The sequence below is a fragment of the Staurois parvus genome, unplaced genomic scaffold, assembly GCF_062004578.1.
Source record: "Staurois parvus isolate SC_StPar_1 unplaced genomic scaffold, SC_StPar_1.0 ptg000086l, whole genome shotgun sequence".
Taxonomy (NCBI): domain Eukaryota; kingdom Metazoa; phylum Chordata; class Amphibia; order Anura; family Ranidae; genus Staurois; species Staurois parvus.
The window spans coordinates 11,962,271-11,989,345 of record NW_028317882.1 but is presented as its reverse complement, the minus strand read 5'-3'; the positions used below and the strand labels follow the sequence as shown (position 1 = coordinate 11,989,345).

Genomic DNA, 27,075 nt, shown 5'->3' with positions numbered 1-27,075 from the left:
TAAATGTAAAATGTATGAAGGTGGTCTATTTCTAGAATAAGACATAAAGAAAAATACTATTTATTATAAAAGCATTCCCTTCCCTCCAACCTACCCAGCAATGTCCTCTTCTCGATATAACTGGTCAGATCTTTCATGTATTTTGCAAGTTTTTTTGCATAAAAAAAAGCTGCTCGTACACCTCCTTCACTTTTCTGTAGAATAATGTCCACATCGTCACCCAAAGGGTTTCCTGTGATCATACAACATCAATATATCATTGCACAGATGTTCTCAATGGAACTTTCAGCTTCACTGTATTCATGTGTGTTATAGCTTTGTTCACCTGCATCCACATATTCTGCACTGGCCAGTGTACTCTCGGCTCCAGAAAGACTACCATATAAGCTCTCCATGGACTGTTTTGAGGTAAAAAAATCAAAAATCAAATACTGGCCTAGAATTATAAAAGCTAGAAAATAATTCAAGGAAAATTGCATAGATAATACTAAATATGATATGACAGAACTACAACCATGTCTTACCTGGCTCTGATCCCCGGGTGGTAAAGATAATAAGGTGCTACTGTCCACTTCTCCCATAAGGAATTCTGAGATTCTGGAAAAGGCATAAGAGAAGCACAAACAGTGCCAATAGTTATCAATCTTCACTACTGAATTTCCAAGAATATTTATTCCCTGTACCCCTTGCAACAACCCTACAACTCACGTGCTGCTAAAACACACAGCCATGCTCTCCAATGCCTTCTCGAAGTCACGCTTCTCATTTTCAATGCTTGCTTCATAGTGGAAACCTGTGTTATATAATGCAAAGAAGTAACAAATGAGACATGATAACATATATAAGATAATTAAAAACGTACCAAAACAGTTATATCACTAAATATTTAATGGAGTCTTGAAATTATATAGAACAATTCTGACCTTTAACTTTGGAGATGAGGGTCCCAGCTGCAGTCAGAGTCTCTACAGTGTTGAGCAGAGGATATTTGTTGATTACTTGGCGAAGGAGTCTTAGTGCTTCCCCAAGGCACTCATGAGCCAATGGACGCCGGGTCTCTTTTACCTCTGTAGGTACACAAAAAGGATAATATGTACTCATAAACAGAATAAATGCTGCTTTTACAAAAACATCCATTACTTTACAGAAAATCACTAAATTTGAATAGTAGGAATTATTGAGATTTGTTGATCTTGATCCCTAAATGAATGTCAAGGGCTACAGGTAATGGCCACCACCAAGACATTTATTATTTATTGTAACGTTTATTGTTTTTTCTTTTTACATTGTCTGGTGATAGCTTGACCCTTTAGGTAAACCAGAGGCTACAATGAAAAGGTATAGAAATATGAACTATAGGGATTAGTCACAAGACTATCTGGTGAGGTTACATAATTAGCAGAGAATAGTATGACTTTACTTAGGAATGAAAACTAGGATTAACTTTATGTTTATTTTACCTTTATTTGATTGCTTGCCATTTCCAAGGCGTGCACTTACTTATTTATAAGACTTCCTCTATAATAGAAACACCTTCGGGCAGCAGAATTGTTATTTTGGGGAGAGGGTAGTGTTAGATTAACAGATTTAGATGGACATGAATAACAAATTGAAGCTGAACTCCAGCTAACACTTTATAGACAATTACAGCAAACTGTTTTTTCCCTTTGGGATCATGGTTTTACAAAAATGAATTGAAGCTCACCATTGTAAGCACCCTTGTCAGTGTTAAAATATTTTGTCTCAACCCTATAACTGCTACTTTTGCTAGACAGCTTGGTCAGTTAAAGGAAGTTGAAAAATAACAAACTGGCAGGACCGACAGGTGAAAATAGGGGGAAAAAGCCTAAAAAGAAAACTAATGCAGCCACCACATCGAAGAATTGGTGAGCTGCAATTTAATACATTTTTGTTTTTGAATTTAATACTGCTTTAAGTTATTAAAGTATAACTATAGGCTCCTATATGGCAATTCAAAATGATTACCAAATCCAATTACTATAAGATGTACAAGCCCCAAAATGTTTCTTTTACTTTCTCTGACTAGTTCAGTTCCTCCTTTATTAGTGTCTGGCATGCTCCTGCTCCCAAACAATGCTGCTCGCAGTGGGAGGGTTTCAATAACAGACAGGCTGCATTAACATTTCTGTTAAATCCACAAAGCACTTGGCAGGACTAGGTGTCGTCGGGTGCTGACTGCATGGAAATAATCCAACAAACTGGTTGTACTGAAGTCGATCGATGGATCGACTTCAGTACAACCAGCTTGCCCATAGATGGATAGAAACTCAGCCAGTCCCTGCTTAACCGGCCAAGATTCAATCCATCTATGGCCGGCTTTACTCCTTCAGGCTAAATACATACAAAGATATCACACTTGTATTCCTTGTTGTTTTGTGTGTAAAAGTGTGGCTTGCAGATTTATTCATATCATGCTGTATCATTTCAAATGCTTACATTTTACATCTATGAGCTACAGTAGTAAATGGAAGTCAGGATCTGACCAACAAATGATTTTTGGAATGAATCAGTCCATAAACAGGCACACTCATATTGGTTTCTGCAATGTGTAGAGACCCCCTGATGCATTTTCAGCACAAGGTGCAGGGCGCTCAAAGATATACAGTTAGGTCCATATATATTTGGACACAGGCACAATTTTAGTTTTTTTCAGGTATTTACCGAAACATATTCAAGCTATAGTTATATAATGGATATGGGCTGAAAGTGCACACTCTCAGGTTTAATTTGTGGGTATTTACATCCGAATTGGAGGAATGGGTTAGGAATTACAGCTCTTAAGATTAGCCATCACCCCTTTTTTCATGGGACCAAAAGTAATTGGACAATTGAATCAAAAGCAGTTTCATGGCCAGGTGTGGGCTACTCCTTCGTTATTTCTTCATCAATTAAGCAGGTAAAAGGTCTGGAGTTGATTCTATGTGTGGTATTTGCATTTGGAATTTATTGCTGTGAACCTACATCATGTGTTCAAAGGAGCTGTCAATGCAAGTGAGACAGGCCATTGTAAGGCTTCAAAAACTAAACAAATCCATCAGAGATAGCAGCAACACTAGGAGTGGCCAAATCAACAGTTTGGTACATTCTGAGGAAAGAAGAACGCACTGGTGAGCTCAGCAACATAAAAAGGCATGGACGTCTACAGAAGACAGCAGTCACATTTTTTTTTCACTGTGTGCATCGAGACAAAAACAATTATGGAAAACTGATATGTTCAGAAATGTTTGGATCTCTTGAATGTAAAGAAATGTATTCTAAGTTACAGCAATAGCTGTTGAAATGCTATATTGAACAAAGAGCTTCAGAATATATTTGGCGCCTTAGTTGGCCACTGAATTACAGTTGCAAGAAAAAGTATGTGAACCCCTTGGGATAATGTGGAGTTTTGCATGAATTGGGCATAAAATGTGCTCTGAACGTCATCTAAGTCACAACAATAGAACACAGTCTGCTGAACATAATACTACACAAACATTAGATGTTGCCATGGTATAATTGCACATAACATGTAAACATTCACAGTGCAGGGAGGAAAAAGTATGTGAGGCCCTAGCTTAATGACTTCTCCCAGAGCTAATTGGAGCCAGGAGTGAGCCAACCTTGACTCCAATCAGTGTGATGATATTGGATGTGTTGCTGACAGCTGTCCTGCCCTTAAAAAACACACACCTGTTTTGGGTTTACTGGTTTCAAGAAGCACTGTCTGATGTGAACCATGCCTCGCAGAAAAGAGCTCTCAGAAGACCTACGATCAAGAACTGTTGACTTGCATGAAGCTGGAAAGGGTTACAAAAGTATCTCCAAAAGCCTTGATGTTCATGTGTCCACGGTAAAACAGATTGTCTACAAATGGAGAAAGTTTAGCACTGTTGCTACTCTCCCTAGGCGCGGTCGTGCTGTAAAAATGACTGCAAGAGCACAGCGCAGAATGCTGCATGAGGTAAAGAAGAATCTCAGAGTGTCAGCTAAAGACCTACAGAAATCTCTGGCACATGCTAACATTTTTGTTGACACATCTACAATAAGGAAAACATTAAACAAGAATGGAGTACATGGGAGGACACCACGGAGGAAGCCATTGCTGTCCAAAAAGAATATTGCAGCACGTTTGAAGTTTGCAAAAGAGCACCTGGATGTTCCACAGCACTACTGGCAAAATATACTGTGGACAGATGAAACCAAGATTGAGTTGTTTGGGAAGAACACACAACACCAAATGTGGAGAAAAAAAGGCACAGCACACCAACATCAAAACCTCATCCCCACTGTAAAACATGGTGGAGGGAGCATCATGGTTTGGGGCTACTTTGCTGCCTCAGGGCCTGGACGGATTGTTGTCATTGATGGGAAAATGAATTCCAGAGTTTATCAAGACATTTTGCAGGAAAACGTACGACCATCTGTCCGCCAACTGAAGCTCCGCAGAGGATGGGTGATGCAACAGGACAATGACCCAAAGCATACAAGTAATTCAACAAAACAATGGCTGCAACAGCACAGAATACGCCTTCTGGAGTGGCCCAGTCAGAGTCCTGACCTCAACCCGATTGAAATAAGAGAGCGACACCAGACATCCCAAGAATATTGCTACACTGAAACAGTTTGTGAAGAGGAGTGGTCCAAAATTACTCCAGATCGTTGTGCAGGTCTGATCTGCAACTACAGGAAACGTTTGGTTGAGGTTATTGCTGCCAAAGGAGGGTCAACCAGTTATTAAGGCCAAAGGTTCACATACTTTTTCCTCCCTGCATTGTGAATGTTTACATGTTATGTGCAATTAAACCATGGCAACATCTAATGTTTGTGTAGTATTATGTTCAGCAGACTGTGTTCTTCTATTGTTGTGACTTAGATGACATTCAGAGCACATTTTATGCCCAATTCATGCAAAACTCCACGTAATCCCAAGGGGTTCACATACTTTTTCTTGCAGCTGTAGCTAGCTGAGTGTAAAGCCAGCCATAGATGAGTCGAAAACAAAACAAAATTTGCGTTGATCATCATATCGTTGATTTTTCTCATTATTAGTGTGCTAACTGCAATCAAAAGTGCCTGATCCAACATGCTGGGTTTTTATTTTTAGAGAAATTAAACAAATGATGTCACAGTCATATGAGCTATTTCCATTTTTTGATCGTCAGAAAGTTTGGTTTTCAACTCATGTATGATTGGTTTAGGGTAGCAACAGATGTGTAGAGCTGCCCCAGTGAATGTAGACCAAGTAGATCTTTCCTTTACTTCGATGACTCAAAGAAACATCGGAATTTGCTGCAATCTTTGCCCCAAAGATGACAGTAGTTCACAAAATGTCCCTTCACTACTCTAAACAAAGTGAGGGACCTTGTGTGATAATGAGTGTCCCACCTACTTGTCTTTTGCAGTAGAACATCAGCCCAAATATCTCAAGCAATGCTTAAAATAAAGAACATTTCTGCTTTCTGTTAAGTGATCTATAGACAGCTTAAATGTGCAAGAACCACTGATGCTTTGGCCTAAACTGGACAAAATTAAGAAGGGTGCGCTACAGCATTTCTGCCCTAGGTGTTAAGGGGTCTCAGTCCTTGCACTAAAGCTGGATGGATAGAATTTCTAATTATTGTTATTATTATACAGAATTTATATAGTGCCAACAGTTTGCTCAGCACTTTACAATAAAAAGGGCGACAATACAGCAACAATACAGTTCAATATCAAGAGGGTTAGAAGGGCCCTGCTCCTTGGAGCTTACAATCTAAGAGGGAGTTGCTAGTGGTACAAAAGGTAGTAACTGTGGGGGATGGACTGGTAGGAGGAATAGAAGATTCTGTTATCAGCTGAGGGCAGGATAGGCTTCCCTGAAGAGATAGGTTTTCAGAGATCGCCTAAAAGTAGTCAGAGTAGGCGATAGTCGGATAGATTGGGGTAGAGAGTTCCAGAGATGTGGGAGGTTCTGGAGAAGTCCTGGAGATGAGCATGGGAGGAGGAGATAAGGTAGCTAAAGAGCAGGAGGTCATGGGAGGAGCAGAGAGGACGGTTTGGAGACAAGATTGGTGATGTAATTTGGGGCAGAGATAAAAATGGCTTTATATGTTATTGTTAATGTTTTGAATTTTATCCGTTGGGCAATGGGAAGCCAGTGGAGGGATTGGCAGAGAGGGATGGCAGATATGGAACAGCTGGTCAGGTGGATGAGTCTGGCAGCAGCATTCATGATAGACTGAAGAGGGGATAGCCTGCAATGAGGTAGCCCAATGAGGAGGGAGTTACAATAGTCAAGGTGAGAGATAACCAGGTAGTGAATAAGTTGCTTAGTGGTTTCCAAGGTTAGGAACAGGAGTATCTTGGAGATGTTGCGAAGGTGAAGTCTACAAGATTTGGACAGTGATTGGATTTGGGGCTGAAAGGACAGATGGGAGTCTAGGTTTACACCTAGTACCCTGGCATGAGGGGAGGGACTGATGGTTGTATTATTGATCTTGATGGAGAAGTCTCAGGGGAGGGGGCACGGGCTGGAGAGAAAGGTATGAGCTCAGTTTTAGAAAGATTGAGTTTGAGGAAGTGGAGTGACATCCATGCTGATATGTCACTTCCCTATGACAATCCTAGACTCCCATCTGTCCTTTCAGCCCCAAATCCAATCACTGTCCAAATCTTGTAGACTTTACCTCCGCAACATATCCAAGATATGCCCGTTCTTAACCTTGGAAACTACTAAGCAACTTATTCACTCCCTGGTTATCTCTCGCCTTGATTATTGCAACTCCCTCCTCATTGGCCTACCTAATCGCTGGCGATGACAGTTGGGCTAGATGGCATCTGATTGGTCAGAACCATCCTTGTGATGTTCCTGACCAATCAAAAGTCCTCCAGCCCAAAACCCCCCACCCGTCCGACTCCTGCTGTGATTGGACACAGCAGGACATTTTCAGCAGGTTTCAGCCAATGATTCATGACTGAGACCTGCTGATCGCCTGTGTCCAATCACAGCCCAAAGCCCTATGTTGACAAAACAATATGGGCTCTCTACAGAGGAAGTGACCTGTTTGTGTGATTTGAGGGAAAAGGAACAAACAAATATTTAGTTAAAAGCAGCAGACATTACACACATTAACACATGTTAGGCACACAGTTATCCCTTTGATCACCCCTAGATGTTAACCCCTTCCCAGCCAGTGTCATTAGTACAGTGGCAGTGTATAGTTTTATCACTGTTCACTGTATTAGTCATTGTTAATGTCAGTGCCAGTTAGTCAGTTAGTGTACCTCTCAGCCAGCGCCAGTGTCAGATTGCCACCGCGCTATGACAGTCCCACTTTAAGTCACTGATCACCACCATTCCAAGTTAAATAAATAAATAAAAATTTCAGTATATATATATATACCATAGTTTGTAGACGCTATAACATTTAACATAAACCAATCAATATACACTTATTGGGATTTTTTTTTTTACCAAAGACATTTGGCAGAATATATTTTGACCTAAATTTATAAAGAAATTAGATTTTTAAAATGTTTTTATTGGATATGTTTTATAGCAGAAAGTAAAAAATATTGTGGTTTTTTTCTTAATTTTTGGTCTTTTTTTCATTTAATAATAAAAAAAACCCAGCGGTGATCAAATACCACCATAAGAAAGCTCTATTTGCTTAAAAACATTATATAAATTTAATTTGGATACAGTGTTGCATGACCATGCAATAACCAGTTAAAATAGGGGGTAAAACCTTCCGGAACTCAAGTGAATAATGAATGCTTTATTCCCTTCTATCGATTGCAATGGGAAAAAAAGTACTTTTTTGAATCACCTTCTAGAATTTATTCAATACTCTGGAAGGAATCTTTTAGAACACCCCAAAAGCTAAAACGAACAACATTTACTATTGGCCCTTTAAGAAGCTCAGACAGCCATTAAGGTTTCCTCACAACTAGAAGCAGTCGTATAAAAACTGGGATGCTTTTTCTCGCCATCATGTAAAATAACCTTGTGTACTGCAGTCACATCATTATGCACTTATATGTGTGTTATTTTTACTATGATTGTAGGGGGTGGGCCCTCAGGCGTACCCTAAAATCTAAGGCAATAATGGGTGGCCCTTAGTTTTCTTCCTCCCTTGCCTTGGGGGTCTCCCTTGCCTTGGGGAGAGCCCCTCACATAGTACTTGTTGGGCGGATTTGGCTGAGCATGAAGAGCAGGCTCCTCAGGGCCTTTTGGCTAGGTGGACCTAAGTGTGCCCTGCCGCTGTCAGGAGTCTTGTATCCCAGAGGGTCAGAGAGGGCTCCTTCATCTTTGGAGGGGAGGGGCTTTTGATACACCTTGAGTGCACTGTTTAGTTTTTTTGGTTCATTTTTGGCATTTTGTTTTTGTGAACTGCGGGCTAAAAAAACAAAAAAACCTTGTTTACTACACTTGGCACGTTTTATTTATTTGTAGCACCCTTCTACTTAGGTGCTATTAGGAAGGTAGGGTTTAGGTGAATGTAGTTATTTTGGGCTCTGTTGTACTCTGTGGTACTGGGTTCGGTTGATTTGGGCTGTTCTGGGTTTTGTAGCTGAAGGCTTGCCTGTCTCCCCCTGTCTTTCCAGAATATACTGGAACATAGCAGATGGAGAAGGAAGAGTCTGAGATGATCATGTATATAGTCTCAGCCAATCCCTGGTCGGGAGAGTGACCAACAGGGGACTGAGAGGTGTATATAACTTCTGGAGCCTGGAACAGCAGGGTCCTTTGCCTGCTGGAGAGTGACGCAGCCTGGAGGTGCTGTTAAACCTTCCAAGGCCTTTGAGAAGCTGCAGGAAGATTTTGAGTGGTTCTGGCTCAGGGAAGAGCTGAAGGACCATTTACAAGCTGCAGGAAGGATTTGGCCAGGAGGCTCATGGTACAGTGTTGGCTGATACTGTAAGGAGGAATCCATGTATGCAGTGGCACAGTGAGTAGAGGCCTGAGAGAAATCCCAGGGAGAGACTGTTGCTATAGTACTCTTTTATTAGAGAGACTGTTCCAGATCTGCTGGCCAGGGTTGTTTCCAATGTGGGACCCCCCTGCACTGAATTCTTCACATTTTCTACATTGAAAGCCTTTTCTGCAGAAGTTATAAGTTTGTAAGATAGTGTCCTCAACTAAATTTGTCTTCTTGGTATCCCAAGACTCAGCTTAATCCATATCGCAGCTCTACAAAGAATAAAAACCGCAAAAAAGACACTATCTGCCTACTCACTGTGTAAAAGACTGAGGGGAATACTGTGTACTTGGCTGAAAATACCATGTACCTGGCTGCTCTGCACCAAAGTGGTATCAGAACCTGGGTTAATCAGCAGGACCAGGCTGGGGTATGCGCTACATATTTTTATGCACATATTTATCATGGGCCCATACACTGCATGTGGTTTGTTTTTTGTTTTTTTTACTCACAGAGATGGAAGGTACAGGCTTTTTGGGCCTATATACTCAGCTTTATCTAATAATATATTACTATGGGCCAGGTTTCTTAAAGTGGAGCTCCACCCAGAAGGGGAAGTTCCTTTGTCCCCTGCTCCCCATTAAGGATTGGCAATTTTGGGGAGTGGGTAAATTATTTTAACAGGTACCCGCTCTCACTTCCGCTGCGATCGCCTAGGCAATCAAAAGCGGAAGTTGTCCTCCTACCCTCCCTCTCCGTAATCTTCTGGGACATGTGACAGGTCCCAGAAGACTATGGGGCCATTCAGAAAGGGCAGCGCTTCTCACGCATGCACAGTGGGCACCCGGCTGTGAAGCTGCAAACTGTGACAGATGGGTGCCCACACTGAATGTGCCAGGGACAGAAGACGGCCAGTGAAACCAGCGGTTGTGAGGACACCGCTGGACCAAGGGACAGGTAATTGACTGTATTTTAAAATATTTTTTTTTCCAGGTGGAACGCCGCATTAAGTAGAAAAAAGTACAACTTGGAGTGTAGGTTAGAAATTAGAAAATGCTTTTCCTTAAAACACTGGGCTATTTAGGGCAGCCTTTCTCAACCAGGGTGCCCAGGCAAAAAAAAAAAAAATAATAATAATATAGATATATAAAAATAAATATTCTAAAAACACACAAGGTTTCCCTGGGAGCACAGAAAGGCAATTAGTATGTCTGATAACATTGTGTGCATAACATTTTATCTTGTAGAAGGATATACACTATCTATAGCAATAGTACTTCCTTTGTAAGTGTACAAACGGATGAAAAAAAAACATCTACAGACATTACTGAAATACAGATATTTATTGGCTGCTGGGATTTTCCAGCCAACAAACTATTGTCCCACAGGATGGGTGTACAAATCTATTTGCCTTTGAGGTACAGGAAAGTTTTTTTTTAATGGATTGATTTTTAATACATTTGTACAGCCTTCAGGGCTGCATTTATAGATTCTGCTGCCTCAGGCATTTGTGACCATTGAGGCCTTTTCATAAAGACGCTGCCGCTTTTTCCAAAAAGAATACTACCTATTTTAATAGGAATGTAAATTACAAAGTCTTAATTAAATGCTGTCTGCTTTATATGTTTGACTGCTATCAGACTGTATGGTCTATCAGCTAGAAACATGCAGAAGAAGAGTAGATGGTTGCATGAAAATTAAAAGCTGAACTCCTGGAATGATATTTATGGCATGCTTACATTGGTCCATCTTGGCACAATGTAAATATGCATATCTTATATTTAACTGCCTGCTGGGAAAGGTCGCAATTACTGTAGTAATCTGTGCTACTACATTCATAGCTACAATCTTCTCTGTCCTGCTAGGGTTCTATGTGAGCGACTTCGACTTGCTCACTGACCACAGGGAGACGCTCTCAGCAATGCCACCTCTCATAGAATGCCATGGTTATTTTTCTTTTTTTTTCAATTAACCCAATGCATTTGCTGATTGGACAAGGTGGAGAGGAGGGTAGTGATGCCACTATATTCACCATGTACAATCAGAGAACACTCTGTATTCATTGAAAAAATACATTCCCTCTTCTTCCCAGGCAAGTCTCCCCCTGTAACTTTTCTTATTCTTAGGTCTTCTGTTTCTCCCCCCCCCCTTTTATTTTCCTTTTTTCTGGATTCTTTGCATATGGTGTTTTTGCTATTGTCAGCGGTGAGTAACCCTCATCACCTGATGTATCATACTGATCTTCTCTGATTCTTATGCATACTGTTAGATACTGTACTTTACCTCTAACCTTCGCTAATATGGGCCAGTGTGCCTTTGCAACCACTGATTCAGTGTGCCTTTGTGTCCCATTATTTGTGCCATTTCCCTGTACTTTTGCTTGCAGTTTATGCCTTTTTCTATTGTAAAACTTGTAAACCCAATAACATTTTTTGTACAACAAAAATTACATTCCCCTAGGGGTCCTATAAAGGGGGCAGTGCCAAGCAAGCAACCACCTGTGGTCAGTGTATAAAGCGGAAGCAGCCCATCAGGTGTGAGATGTGCATATTTTTATAGTGTAAAAAAAAAAAGAAAGGAAAAAAATAAAAACAAATGTTGATAATACACCTGGGTATGGCCCCCTTACCCCACTTGCCAAAGGTACATGCCCACAGGCACCTTAGGGATACCTATCCCTGTTTGCCTCCCTTAATCTGTGTGAATAATAATAATAAGTATTATATAGGATTTATATAGTGCCAACAGTTTGCACAGTGCTTTACAAAATAAAGGTAGACATTACAGTTACAATACAATTTGGTATAAGAGGAAACAGAATAATACTGTAGATATTAGTATATGCTAACACTGATTTGTGAAGGGGGGGGGCAATTAGTGGTAGTTCAGTTATCTTCCAATATTACACAATATCACACAGTGTTATCAGCTGACACTCTTTAAGATACTTGTTCTGTTAAAGAAGTATATTTTATTATCAATAAGTGAATACACTGCTTTTCACATCCTGAGACATCGCAGATACCAAACAGACAGACTTGGCAGTTTCCCAAACCTCTACAACAGAAACCACAATAAAGACTTCATGGTATCACTTTAAAACACCGAGAACATATAAAGAGTTTTAATAGAGAGATAGAAGATGGTCATATATATGATTCAATCACACTTTTGGGGGCACCAGGAGACACTAAACTCTTGTGGGGAAAGTTCAAGTCTAGAGGTGTGAAGACCTTGTGTACTTGCTATTGCTTCCTCTAACTCTAAAGAGTTTATTATTTTGTTTATTTATTACAAGTACTTATATAGCGCCATCAATTTACGCAGCACATTACATATATATTTTACATTCACATCAGTCCCTAATCCTCAAGGGGTGTACAATCTAAGGTCCCTAACTTACATTCATACATACTAGGGCCAATTTAGACAGGAGCCAATTCACCTACCAGCGTGTCTTTGGAGTGTGGAAAGAAGCCAGAGAACCCAGAGGAAACCCACGCAGGCACAGGGAGAACATGCAAACTCCAGGCAGGTGGTGCCGTGGTTGGGATTCGAACCAACGACCCCAGTACTGCCAGGCGGAAGTGCTAACTATTTAGCCACTGTGCTGCCCAAGTTTAAAATGTGTCTCCTCCCAGATTAATAGCCAAAATAGGGATGTTCAATTCATATCACCTGATGCCCGGGACATGTAGTTCCGGGCGCCAGGCAGGTAGTTTTTTTTACCCTTAAGCTCTGCTGCAAGCACCTGTCAGGTGGAAAGTGCTGCCACCCGATTGCTTCCACACAACTCACAGTGCCAGCCTCTCTCCTCTGCCCGCTATATGTGCCGGGCTCCGCTTGCCCATCTACAGGCCCAGGACCATTTAGGTGGCTGCCGGTGGGTATAGGGGAGGGGGGGGGGAGTGGACACATCCGCTCCCCTTCTGTCCTGACCCAGGAGTGATGTGACATCACTTCCGGGTCCCCGTTGACAGATAACCGGCCATCAAGGCTGGGAAAGAATGTAATGCAGTGCGATGTACACTGCATTACATTCAGGGGAGCACAGGGGAGACATGCAGGGTCTTTGAGACCCTGGATGTCTCCAAAAAGAGAACCTGTCACCAAAATCATCACATAGGGGACTTTTTGTCTCCTATGTGATAAAAAAAAAAAGTTGGGTAAAAAAAATATTTTTTTTTATTTAAAAAAAATTATATTTGCACCCAAGCATATAACCCACCCCAAAATGTGTTCAAGGCCCCCCACGCCCACATATGTATGTACATACAAACATAAAAGCACACGTTGGGATGCCTACGCAAGAAAACAATGATTGCGATACACGTTACATATCGCCGTGCACGCCCGAATGATAGCAATAATTCTAGCACCAGACCTTCTCCGTAACGCTAAACTGATGACCTATAAGGGCCTTTAAAAGCGTCACCTATAGAAAATATAGGGTACTGAAGTTCGTCGCCATTTCATGAGCACACGCAAATTTAAGGTTTGACATGTTGGATATCTATTTACTCAATGCAACCTCATCTTTTATATTTTACAAAAAAATGGATAATTTACCTTTGTAATAATATCGTGTGACATAAAAAATTGGAACTACCGCTATTTTATTCTCTGGGGTCTCTGATTTCAGAAAATGTATAATGTTTTGGAGTTTTGTGTAATCTTCAGGCCTTAAATGATTTTTTAAACTTAAGCAAAAATGGCTCTGGCAGCGAAGTCCGACACTCCCTTTTCTTGATGAGCACCCAGTCAGTGCTCATTACACTGCAAGGTCTCTCCCCTCCCTGCTAGTCCCCGGGTGCGGTGCTGCAGACAGGCAGGAAGGGGAGGAGGAGATAAACAGCGCAATGTTATGAATATTAAATGTTTAAGTCACCATAAAGCCCTTTTTGTTTTTAAAAGCCCCATACACTACTTAAAGCAGATTTAAATACGATTTTGGTTTAAAAAAAAAAAATTTTTTATCAGGACAAGTTGATTGTCATGAGGGACAACTAGGTTGGGACACCGATTTAGTCCATGGACAAGTAGTTTTTTCAAAATGTTCACACCCCTGCATAAACAGGTACGCTTAGGTAACTGAAATGAAGAATCAGATTGTTATGCTTTTCTTCAGCAGGGACAGGGAAGCTGGTCAGAGTTGATGGGAAGATGGATGGAGCCAAATACAGGGCAATCTTAGAAGAAAACCTGTTAAGAGTCTGCAAAAGACTTGAGACTGGGGCAGAGGTTCACCTTCCAGCAGGACAATGACCCTAAACATACAGCCAGAGCTACAATGGAATGGTTTAGATTACAGCATATTTATGTGTTAGAATGGTCCAGTCAAAGTCCAGACCTAAATCCATCTGAGAATCTGTGGAAAGACTTGAAAATTGCTGTTCACAGACGCTCTCCACCCAATCTGACAGAGCTTGAGCTATTTTGCAAAGAAGAATAGGCAAAAATGTCACTCTCTAGATGTGCAAAGCTGGCAAAGACCTATCCAAAAAGACTTGCAGCTGTAATTGCAGTGAAAGGTGGTTCTACAAAGTATTGAGTAAAGCAGAGTAAAGGGGACTTAATACAAATATAAGCCACACTTATAAGATATTTATTTGTAAAAAATTTTGAAAACCATTTCTTATTTTTCTTCCACTTCACAATTATGTGCCACTTTGTGTTGGTTTATCACATAAAATTCAAATAAAATACATTTACGGTTTTGGTTGTGACAAAATGTGCACAATTTCAAGGGATATGAATACTTTTTCAAGGCACTGTATGTGTTCATAAACATACAGTCCTAGTATGTGTATGGATGTAAGTTAGGGACCTTAGATTGTATGCCCCTTGAGGATTAGGGACTGATGTGAATGTACAATATATATGTAAAGCGCTGCGTAAATTGACGGCGCTATATAAGTACCTGTAATAAATAAATAATACAGTTCACCTCAGGAGCAAGCCCACACATCTACCCCATGGCAAACAGCTTGCTATTGAGGTGGACACAAGTGGAAAGGAGCATTGAGCACCAACAGGGGACCCCAGAAGAGGAGGTTCAGGGACCACTCTGTGCAATACCATTGCAGAGAACAGGTAAGTATGAAATTTTTTTTTAATTGTAGGTTAAAAAAAAATAACCTTTAGAACTACTTTAACACATATCTCTAGTGATAAAATGTGGAATATTTTACTGGTGTCCATAAAAAAGAATCACTCATAAAGAATGATAACAGAAGATCTTCCAGTACACATGTGTCACCATGGCCCAGCACATATCTCCATGATATGGCCTACAATTGTATTCAGTGCACACACAGTGAATGGGCTTCTCCCTTATCTACAGGGAAAAGTATAATCTCTGACTGGTCACAGGAAGTTTCCAAGATGTGGGAAAATCTCTTAGAGGGATAACAAGTATTTCCATTGCTCACACACATTAGTTTTAGCCTGGGACACATGCATTTCCAGACTCACACAAGCAATGTGTGAATCAATTGCATTCTTTGTACTCTATATAAATTAGATAGAACATCCAGCCTTAAGCCTTGTACATATTATGAGAATATCAGACGAATGATCGTCCGTTTTATTGTTGCATGCTAGTCTCGTATCGAAAATGAAGAGGTTACTAAAGTTATGAAAATTCTCGTACGATAGAATACAACTTCAGAAGTGATTTAATGTATTGTATTGTATTATAATTTACTCTTGTTTCAAACATGCGTGGTCTTAGTCAATCATTTTTTCCCATACAAATACTGCACTGGTTAAAAGAAAATCGTTTGTTCTGGTTTCATATGAAACATTCTTTCCCTTTGTATAATTTCGCATTAACTGTCGTAATTGGCTCTCAAAAGTCGTGTACTAATGATCAGATTATCAGACGATTGCTCAGAAAGCTGTATTTTTCACCTGATTTTCTCATTGTGTATACAAGGCTTTAAGCTTTTCACACACATTTTGCAATCTGATCTGACAACCATTGCACATTCTCATTTAGATTTATCAAAAACTATGTAGTATGAGGGCTTAGCCAAACAATCCATTTGAATTATATAGTTGTTGGTAAATCTAATGGTCGCCTTACACATAGCAATTTGTGATTCATCTAGATCAGGGGTAGGCAACCTGAGAGCCGCAGAACTACAAGTTCCATCATGCCTCTGCAAGTCATAGCTGTAACTGTCAGTTTTGTAATCTTTGCAATGCCTCATGGGAAGTGTAGTTCCACAACAGCTAGAGAGCCGCAGGTTGCCTACCTCTGATCTAGATAGAAGTATTCCCAAACAAGCATTTTGTCACCTATTAAAACATTGAATGATTCAACACAGACAATAAAGTTCTGTACCAGGGGCGGACTGACCATTCCAGCACTCGGGCACTGCCCGAGGGCCCGGGGTCAGTAGGGGGCCCCATGAAATGCCCCTGTTACCTTTTATAGGCTTCTTTTGGGTGTGCTTTGAGTGTGGGCAAGGACACATGATCCCCTATTGCCCAGGGGCCCCATGAGTTGTCAGTCCGCCCCTGTTCTGTACTTTGCTGAAATACCATCTATCAGTTACAAATCAAAGCGATCTGTTAAAAAACAACCATTTAATCAATATGTATTACAATCAGTTCTCTTACACACATTTTCTTTGATTGATCAGAGGTGATTGTCAACATTCAGCCTTGGGTGGACTTGACAGAGTTGAAATAAATCAAGAGCTCACTAAACTGATCAAATGGAGTTTCACTGCTTTGATATTTTTAAATAATTTGATCAGTTTAGTTGAATTAAATGATTGATTGAATCATGATTGAATATGATACATATGTTGCCACCATTAAAGGGATTTTGTAATCATATTACAATGTGTGTGGCCACAGTCGAAGGATTTTCATGTAAACTGCTACTTTGGTTATTTTGTAATGTGTTGATTATGAAGATGCTTTGTCAGACCTAGTTTTAGGTAGATACTGCATAGCTTCTAAACCTTAAATAAATATTGATAGTAGTCACAAAGCAGTGTTGTCTGATTACCGAAATTAGCTCTAATCACCAAGCCCCCTCCTAGATCACAGGACCCTTGCTGCTACAGTTAACTTTTATTAGTTCCTGATATATAAAATTTACTGGGCAATCACTATGGGGTCTTTGAAAGACTGAAAGGTGAGGATGTATAATTCATAAGGAATCAATCTGTGAAAAAATCCACAATAAACAATGCAGCTATATTAAAACAAACCTCAAATGATAATATTAGATAATAGCATAAGACATTATGAATTCAATTCAGAACATTCATTCCTCACCAACAATGCACAAAATCAAGAACAGACAATGCATTAAACTATTGTACCTACAGATTGCACAGCCCCATCCCAGCTCCCACACTTACCTTCTTCAAGTAGAAGTATGTTAGGGTCCCCATTGCTGGATTCCTGAAGTATAGAATGGATTTTGGAGCATAAGCACATCACAGCACAGGGTAAGAGGAACTTTTCAACATAACTTCAGGGCCACCTGGCCTTTAAGTAAACTGCAGACCTTCTGCCCAAACTTAAATGGCAAACCTTCTGCCTTAATCTAAACTGCAGACACATATACTATCCAATATCCCACGTTAATTCAATTTTTTGACTACGTTGTAAAGATTTGTTCTGGGACTCCACAAATATGTGTGAACAGATCCTTTCCTTGAATAAGTCAAGCTAATTCACTATGTCCTCCTTCAACCTCTCTACATTGTTTCTCACTCTCCTTCACCTCCCCCCTCACCCTGGGGGCTGCAGTCTGATTTGGGAATGGAGGAGGAGAAGAACATGGGCAAGCTGTATAAATACAGGATACAATCTTCTGAGGGTAAAAAATTCCAAGGGGCTTATTAGGAGAAGAGTTCACAGTATTAGTGCAAAGCCACAGGCCAGAAGTGAGACCTACCAGAAGCTGAGTGAAAGTGACAATACAAGACCCTACTTTTACAGGATCTCCCAAAAAGGTCACTTCCCTAAAGGATAACCGGTCTTTAAAAAATACATGAATTAGATAATTTTGTCTGCAGACACCAAATAACTTTACAAATAATATGACTTCCGTCCTCTTAGTTTACTTCTGTCCTCTTATTTTCTCTCTCTGTTATCACAGAGTCAGGCCAGTACAAAAATTGTATGGTTTACATTTAGCCTCTGTGCAGTCTGAAAGGTAATCTTAGACCAGGACTGAAAACAAGAAAGACATCTGCTTCTTATTCTCATTTGATTAAATGTCTTTAGGGCCAGCAGCTATAATTGATGATAAAAGATCCCTTCCTTGTACTGACTGCAACTACAGTGCTGACGCAGACAGACTGCATGTTGTATACAAATGCAATGTTTTAGAGCACTGCGTCAGTGATTAAAGCTTTCAATGCACACACAAAATGCAAGGTTAGATGTTGTATTGTTAAAGTTGTTTGGGGTCTCCTAATTGATATACATATATACAGCGGGTAAAATAAGTAATGAACATGTCACCATTTTTCTCAGTAAATATATTTGTAAAGGTGCGATTGACATGAAATTTTCACCACGTCGGTAACAACCCATGCAATCCATACACAAACCACAAGAATTAAGGCGGTGTTCCCATGAAAATAAAAACAAATTTAAGTCAGCAGCTGTAAAAACTGTAGCTGCTGACTTAAAAAAACAGCCACTCACCTACCTGTCCTTCGAACCCCTCGTGTCCCACCCGCGCTGCCCATTTCACCGGCTGGCCCATGTTGTTGGCACCGGCATCTTCAGTGTGGGCACCCAGCTGTGACAGCTTGCGGCTTCATGCACGAGTAGCACTGTGCTTTCTGAATGGCCCCGTGGTCTTCTGGAACCTGTCACATGTCCCAAAAGACTACGGGGCGGGGGAGGACAACTTTCGTTTCCGATCGCCTAGGCCAAAGGTGCCAATCTTTAACGGGGAGCTGGGGACCAGTCCTTAAAGCAGAATTTCCCCTTTTGGGTGGAAATTTAAGTTCAAAACTAAGTTATGCGTAATAAAATGGAATGATACAGTGAAAAAAGTATTGAACACGCTAATTGAAATTTAAGACAGTTCTTGATGGTTCTGTGGGCCTCTTCTATGAACTCTGATCTTTTGTTCTTTCCTTAGAGTTTCTATTGGATTCAATTTAGGTGATTGGCTGAGCCATTCTAGCAGCTTTATTTTCTTTCTCTGAAACCAATTGAGAGTTTTCTTGGCTTTGTGTTTGGGATCATTGTCTTGCTGAAATATCTACCTTTGTTTCACCTTCATCATCCTAGTAGATGGCAGCAGGTTTTTATCAAGAATGTCTTGGTATATTTTCCCATTCATCCTTCCTTCAATGACATGAAATTTGCCAATCCCGTATGCTGAAAAACAGCCCCACACCGTGATGCTCCCTCCTCCAAACTTCCCTGTTGGTATGGTGTTTTTGGGGTGATGTGCCTCCAAACATGATGCGTATTATGGCATCCAAATAGTTCAATTTTGGTCTCATTTGAGCAGACTATATTCTTACAGTATTTCACAGGCTTGACTAAATGTTGTGCTGCAAACTTTAGACGAGCTTCAACATGCTTTTTCTTCAGCAATGGAGTCTTGCGTGGTGAACCATGGCGGCTGAGTGCATTACTTACCTATGGGTTTCCCTTTGTATCCTGAACAATTCTTCTGGCAGTTGTGGCTGCAATCTTTCATGGTCTACCTGACCTTGCTTTGGTATCAAGAGATCTCCGAACTTTCCACTTCTTAAAAGGTGATTTAACAGTACTGATTGGCATATTGAAGGCTTTGGACATCTTTATATGTCCTTTTCCATCTTTATAAAGTTCCATTACCTTGTTATGCAGCACTTTTGACAGTTCTTTTCTGATCCCCATGGCTCAGTATCTAGCCCAGTCAGTGCTTCCACGTAAGAGCTAATAAATTCATTGACTATTTATACACTGACACTAACCGCAATTTAAAAAGCCACAGATGTGGGACATTAACCTCTAATTGGCATTTTTTTTTTAAATTTAAATATTTATTAATTTTCCATGAAAAAAATTACATTTTCTTTCATTATTCTCATATACATACAAAACCTTCAAATGTATCTCTTTCAATCTTTACTCCTTTAACCCCCATCTCAAAACTAATATCCCCACCCTCCTCCCCACCACCCAACCCCAAGAAATATAAAACCACCCACTCTGCATTTCTACATTTCTTTTTCTTTTCTCTTTCCTTTCCTTCTTTCTTCCCTCTCCTTCCCCTCTTCCTTCCTTTCTCTTCTTTTTCTCCCTCCTTCTTTCCCTTTTTCCTATAGTAAGGGGTATTTTCACATGTCTCTCTTTACTGTTTCAAACGTTTCTCCTCGACATAAAATCTTCCCATTTTCCCCACCTAATGAGATATAGTAGCATCTTGTCTTCCTGCGTATGATACAATTTCTCCATCCTACATATCTGATTGACTCTTTCTATCCAATCTTCTTCTTTGGGCACATCTAACCTATGCCAAAACTTAGGTATAAGACCCTTTGCCGCATTCAGATAGTACCATATTCCTGATTCTTTATATTTGTTCACTGATAATTCTGAACTATGTAACAAACAGAGCTCTGGGTCCATTCCTATCCTTATCCCAGAAATTGTCTCAATTAAGTGGGTTATTGTCTCCCAAAATCCTCGAATCTTTGGGCACTCCCACCAAATGTGATACAACGTACCCGTCCCTCCACACCCCCGCCAACACACCGGTGAATTTTCCCCCCTCATCTTAGATTCAATATTCGGTGTAATGTGCCATCTTATCAAACACTTATAATTTACCTCTACCTCTCTCATGCTTACATTCTCGTGTGTTAATCTATATATTTTTCTCTGTCTATCCTCATCTATCTCTATTCCCATCTCTCTTTCCCATTTATCTATATACATTGGCCTCGTGTGTGTGTCTAACTCTGTAAGAATCTTATAAACTTTTGCCGTGCCCCTTTTCCCATCTCCTCGTGATTCCAATAATCTCTCAAACAAATTCCAATCTTTCTTCAATCTCACAGGTTTCGGAAGGCTTGCAACAAAGTGTTTTAATTGATAATATCTCCACTCATCTATCTTAATGAAAAGTTCCCTTTTATCCCTTTTCAACTCCTCAAGTGTTCTCACTTCCTGCCCCTTCATTATGTCCCTCAATTGAATATCCTTCTTTTTAAACCATTTTCCTGTGCTCTCCTCCCTACCTGGAGGAAAATAATCCATGTTCCTCAGTGGCATTAATTGTGAATTAAAACCCCATTTCATAGACTTATGCAATTTATCCCAGACCTTTAAAACATTTAATGTATAAACACTCGTGGTATCTTTTAATCCTCTATATTGTGCTGGTGCCCATACTATTTCACTCAAATTAACCCCACTTAATTCCTTTTTGATCTTGACCCACCTTTTTCCTTCTGGGTTGTGTGTCCAATCATAGATTCTTGCTAGGACTACCGCTCTATTGTACCTTTTAAAATCTGGCACTCCCAAACCTCCCGTCTCTTTATTTCTAATCAACAGTTAATACGATGTTCTAGGTTTTTTATTTTTCCATATATATCTTGTTAACATCTTCTTAATTACCTTAAAAAAGACCTCCGGGAGTTTAATTGGGATCATCTGGAATTTATATAAGATTTTAGGCACTATTACCATTTTTATCAGGTTTATACGTCCTATCTACGACGGGTTACCTCCTCCCAATTTCTTTAGTTCCTCCTTAATCTCATTTAAAAGTGGGATATAATTTAATTTATACAGATTCGTATATGAAGCAGTAAGTTTAACCCCTAAATATTTTATCTCTCTATCTTTCCATGTGAATGGGAATTCTTTTTGTAACTTTTCTTTTTCACTCTTTGGAAGATTCACATTTAAAATCTCAGTTTTTATTGAGTTAATTTTCAAATTTGATAATTCTCCATAATCCTTTAGGCTCTTCATTAGATTTGGAAGTGTTATCCTTGGGTTTCCCACATAGAACAACAGGTCATCCGCAAAGGCAGCCACTTTATGTTCAGTTCCTCCTATTTGTATTCCTTTTATATCCCCATTATTCCTAATAGTTGCTAGTAAAGGTTCCAATGACAATATATATAACAATGGGGATAGTGGGCATCCCTGTCTTGTTCCATTTGACATCCCTATAGGTTCCGACTTCTCTCCATTCACCAGAATAACCGCGGAGGGTTCTCTATACAATTCATTTATCCACTCTCTCATTTTAACTCCCAATCCTAAGGTCTCCAATGTATCCATCATAAAGTTCCAATCTACTCTGTCAAACGCCTTTTCAGCATCGATCGACAGCACTACCGCCGGAGTTTTCCCCTTCTTGGCTTTCTGGATAAGCAACAAAGTTCTCAACCCATTATCTCTGCCCTCTCTCCCCGGAACAAATCCCACCTGATCCCCCTGAATCCATTCTGGCATTAAATCTTTCAGCCTATTTGCCAAGACCTTTGCATGTAGCTTAGTGTCTATGTTCAGGAGTGCGATTGGTCTATAGCTAGAGCACTGAGAAGCATCTTTCCCTTCCTTTTGAATAAGTACTACATGGGCCTGTACCGATTCTCTCCTCATCTCCATGTTCCCTCCCAGCGCATTCATATAATCCCTCAATTTAGGTATTAATAATTCCCTGTATTTTTTATAGTACCTCGCAGTGTAACCATCTGGGCCTGGGCTTTTCCCTGTCTTAGTGTCTTTCAATGCTATTTCTATTTCCTCCTGCGTAATTTCTAACTCAAGGGAATTTACAGTGGGGATCGAAAGTTTGGGCACCCCAGCTAAAAATTTGTTCTAATGTGCATAAAGAAGCCAAGGAAAGATGGAAAAATCTCCAAAAGGCATCAAATTACAGATTAGACATTCTTATAATATGTCAACAATAGTTAGATTTTATTTCCATCATTTACACTTTCAAAATAACAGAAAACAAAAAAATGGCGTCTGCAAAAGTTTGGGCACCCTGCAGAGTTAATATCTTGTACTGCCCCCTTTGGCAAGTATCACAGCTTGTAAACGCTTTTTGTAGCCAGCCAAGAGTCTTTCAATTCTTGTTTGAGGTATCTTTGCCCATTCTTCCTTACAAAAGTCTTCCAGTTCTTTGAGATTTCTGGGCTGTCTGTCACGCACTGCTCTTTTAAGGTCTATCCATAGATTTTCAATTATGTTGAGGTCAGGAGATTGTGAAGGCCATGGCAAAACCTTCAGTTTACGCCTCTTGATGTAATCCCCCGTGGATTTTGAGGTGTGTTTAGGATCATTATCCATTTGTAGAAGCCATCCTCTCTTTAACTTCAGCTTTTTCACAGATAGTATCAAGTTACCATCCAAAATTTGCTGAAATTTTATTGAATCCATTTTTCCTTCTACTCGTGAGATGTTCCCTGTGACACTGGCTGCAACACAACCCCAAAGCATGATTGATCCAACCCCATGCTTAACAGTTGGACAGAGGTTCTTTTCATTAAATTCTGTGCCCCTTCTTCTCCAAACGTACCTTTGCTCATTCCGTCCAAAAAGTTCAATTTTAACCTCATTGGTCCACAGAACTTGTTTCCAAAATGCATCAGGCTTGTCTATATGTTCATTTGCAAAGTTCAAACGATGATTTTTGTGGTGAGGATGTAGAAGAGGTTTTCTTCTGATGACTCTTCCATGAAGACCATATTTGTACAAGTATCTCTTTATAGTGGAATAGTGTACCACAACTCCAGTGTCTGCCAGATCTTTCTGGAGGGATCGTGCAGTCAAACGTGGGTTTTGAATTGTTTTTCTCACAATCCTGCAAGCTGTTCTGTCTGATATTTTTCTTGATCTCCCAGATCTTGCTTTGACTTCCACTGTTCCTGATGACTGCTATTTCTTAATTACATTCCGAACAGAGGATATTGACATCTGAAAACGCTTTGCTATCTTCTTATAGCCTTCTCCAGCTTTGTGAGCGTCAACTATTTTCAGTTTCAGTTTTCTAGACAACTGCTTAGAAGAACCCATGGTGCTGATTGTTGGGGCAAGGTCAGGTGAGTCTGGGCATTTAAAACCTTTGAGATTGACATCACCTGGTCTTCCCAGATGATGATTGCGAACAATCCATGACACTGGCAGGTCTCAGCTTGGCAAAGGGGGCAGTGCATGCTATAAATTCTGCAGGGTGCCCAAACTTTTGCAGACGCCATTTTTTTGTTTTCTGTTATTTTGAAAGTGTAAATGATGGAAATAAAATCTAACTTTTGTTGTCATATTATAAGAATGTCTAATCTGTAATTTGATGCCTTTTGGAGATTTTTTCCATCTTTCCTTGGCTTCTTTATGCACATTAATACAAATTTTTAGCTGTGGTGCCCAAACTTTCGATCCCCACTGTAACTGATCTTCGCTTAGCTTTGTTAGTCCTGCATTTTTTAAATATACCTCTCTTTTTTTTTTCCTACTTACGTTCCCATCTTTTTTTACTGAATCCTGTATAGTAATATTATACAGCTTGCTATAATATTCCTTGAACACCTTGGCGATCTCTGTAGTAGAATAAACCATTTCTCCCTTAGGGTTTCTTATTTTTTCTATATAGTTCCTGTTTTTCTTTCTCCTCAAAGCTCTCATCAAATATTTTCCTGGCCTATCTCCCCACCTATATCTCTCGCTGGCAACTTTATTGAATGCTCTTCTCTTTTCCTCTTCCATCAATATTTCAAGTTCTTCTTTCTTTTTTATTACCTTCTGTCTTATCTCTTTTGTTATTCTATTCTTATGTAACTGTTCAAGATCAAATATTTCCTTTAAAAGCTCAGTAAGTTTCTCTCTTCTTTCCCTTTTCTTTTTTGCCCCAGACGCAATCAAAATGCCTCTTATATAGGCTTTATGGGACTCCCATACTGTAGCCTTCGATACTTCTCCTGTGTCATTTTCCTGAAAGAATCTTTCTATCTCTTCCCTGATCTTCTGATCTATTTCCTGATCCATAAGAAGGGCCTCGTTCAACTTCCATCCCATACCTCCCATCAATCGTCTCCTCCATCCTATTTTCATTACAACAGGGGCATGATCCGATAGGGACATTGCCTCTATGTCTACTTTGACTACCCTCTCAATAAGTTGATGTTCCACCAATATATAATCCAGTCTCGAATACATCTCGTGCACATTAGAGAAGAAGGTATAGTCTCTCTCCTTTCCATGTACTATTCTCCAAATATCCACTAGTTGGCATTCATGCATTACCCTCTTTAAAGTTCTCAGAGACCTTCCTCCTTCTCTTTGCGCAGAAGATGTTGTATCCATTTGTGGATCCATACAGAAATTCAAGTCACCCGCTACTATCAGAAGTCCCTTTTTGAAAGCCATCAGTTTCCTCAAGACACCCTTCATATATATCTCCGGTCTCTTATTTGGGCAATAGATGTTTGCTATTGTACATTCCATCTCTTGCAACCTACCTCTCAGAAACAAGAATCTCTCCTCAGGATCCACTTCCCTCTCTTCCAGCTCAAATCTTATGTTCCTAGCAATCCCTATTGCTACTCCCTTAGCTCTTTTAATCGGGGAATCTGCATAATACCATGTTGGATCATTTCTAGAATTCAACTTAATGTTTGACTTAATCTCAATATGTGTCTCCTGCAAAAAGACCACAGAAGCTTCCCTATGTTGCAATTCCTTATGTAACCCAAATATTTTCCGCGGATTATTTAACCCATTTATGTTATATGTCATAAACCGTAGATCTTCCATATTACTTATATCTCTCTTTTCTCTCTCTCTTCCCTTTCCCATCCTTCTGCAGAGTGTTAGTTTTAATAGCTTCTCCCCTCTCTCCCCTCCCCCGTAACTCCTCCCGTCCCTCCCATCCTCCTCCCTTAATTACTCTCCCACCCCTTCCCTTCCCATTTTTTAACCCTCCCATTTTTAGGCTTATCAAATGCCTACTAATCATTTGTGGGCGTGTTCCCACCATTGATTTAAAACTTTGGGGTTGACCTCTGCCCATGAACGGCTCTCCTCTCCCTCAACCTCCCCTATTATTCTCTCTCTGTCCCATTAACTCAATGCCCTTCTATCTACCCCTTGAAGCGGAAAGTATATATGGGGAGTACCATATAAAAGGTACCATATAAAAAGGAAAAAGAGCAAAGGAGGAAGGAAGGGAGGGGGAGCCGGAGAGAGAGGGGGGGAAAAAAAAAAAAAAAAACATAATTAAATAAATTTCTCTCTACTCTCCCCTTCTCCCTTCCCTCTCCTAGTCTCCTCCTCCCCTCCTCCCGCCAACAAGGTGCTAATCTTCTTTTCTTGTAGCTTCTGTCCTTCCCTCTTCTTCCTCCCACCCCGCTATCTCCATTCTCTGCAAGTCCAGTCTATCACAGAAGTCTCTGAAGTCCTCCGGAAACCTCAGATAGGCAGTAACTCCATTTCTCCATCCAATTAAGCACACTGGTGTCCCCCATCTATAATGTACATTCCGCTTTCTCATCTGTTCCAACAGGGGCTTCAGGGATCTCCTTCTCCACAGGGTCTCTGGTGTTAAATCTGCAAAGATCTGGATATCTATTTCTCTATATTTAATTGTTATCCTTCCTTTTATCTTCCTCCAGATCTCCTCTTTATCACTATACTTTTGAAATTGGACAATTGTATCTCTCGGTCTTTCCTTCTCCATGCCCTGTTGAGATTTTCCTATTCTGAAAACTCCGTCCAGTTTGATCAAGTCTTGTTCAGGTCTATCCATTATGGAGTTTAAAATCCTACACACATATTCTTGCAATGTTTCTCCTTTTACAGACTCTGGGATTCCTCGTATCCTAAGGTTTCTCCTTCTGTCTCTGTTTTCTTGTACCTCTATCCTATAAAGCAATTTCTTCTGGACTTTTCTCATACTTATCATCCTTTTTTCCTTATTGACTATAGTTTGGGCCTGACTTTTAACTTTCTCCTCCATTTCTTCTACTTTCAATAATATCTGCCCCAGCTCTTTCCGGATAGCCGCCATTTCTTGCTTTATTGTTTTTTCCAAATTTTTAAACATTTCTGTCATCTCTTTCTTATTCGGTACATGTAATTCACTTATAAGTTCTTTCTTCTCCATAATACCTGCTATTTGTTGACTATGACTATTATTCATGTCCATTGATAGTCTTGGACTATCTCCCAGACT

General features: G+C 40.1%; 1 protein-coding gene across 2 annotated transcripts in view; it reads right to left on the bottom strand.

Moving 5' to 3' along the window:
- Positions 1-27,075, bottom strand: part of ARHGAP45 (Rho GTPase activating protein 45) — a 172,071-nt gene that overhangs the window by 48,713 nt on the left and 96,283 nt on the right. For both annotated transcript variants that reach the window (XM_089670068.1, XM_089670070.1), the window contains exons 3-7: positions 924-1,067; positions 709-793; positions 525-597; positions 326-398; positions 95-232 (exon numbers count right to left, since the gene is read on the bottom strand). In XM_089670068.1, coding sequence (XP_089526194.1) covers positions 95-232; positions 326-398; positions 525-597; positions 709-793; positions 924-1,067 — 513 coding nt within the window. The remainder of the gene's footprint in view (positions 1-94; positions 233-325; positions 399-524; positions 598-708; positions 794-923; positions 1,068-27,075) is intronic.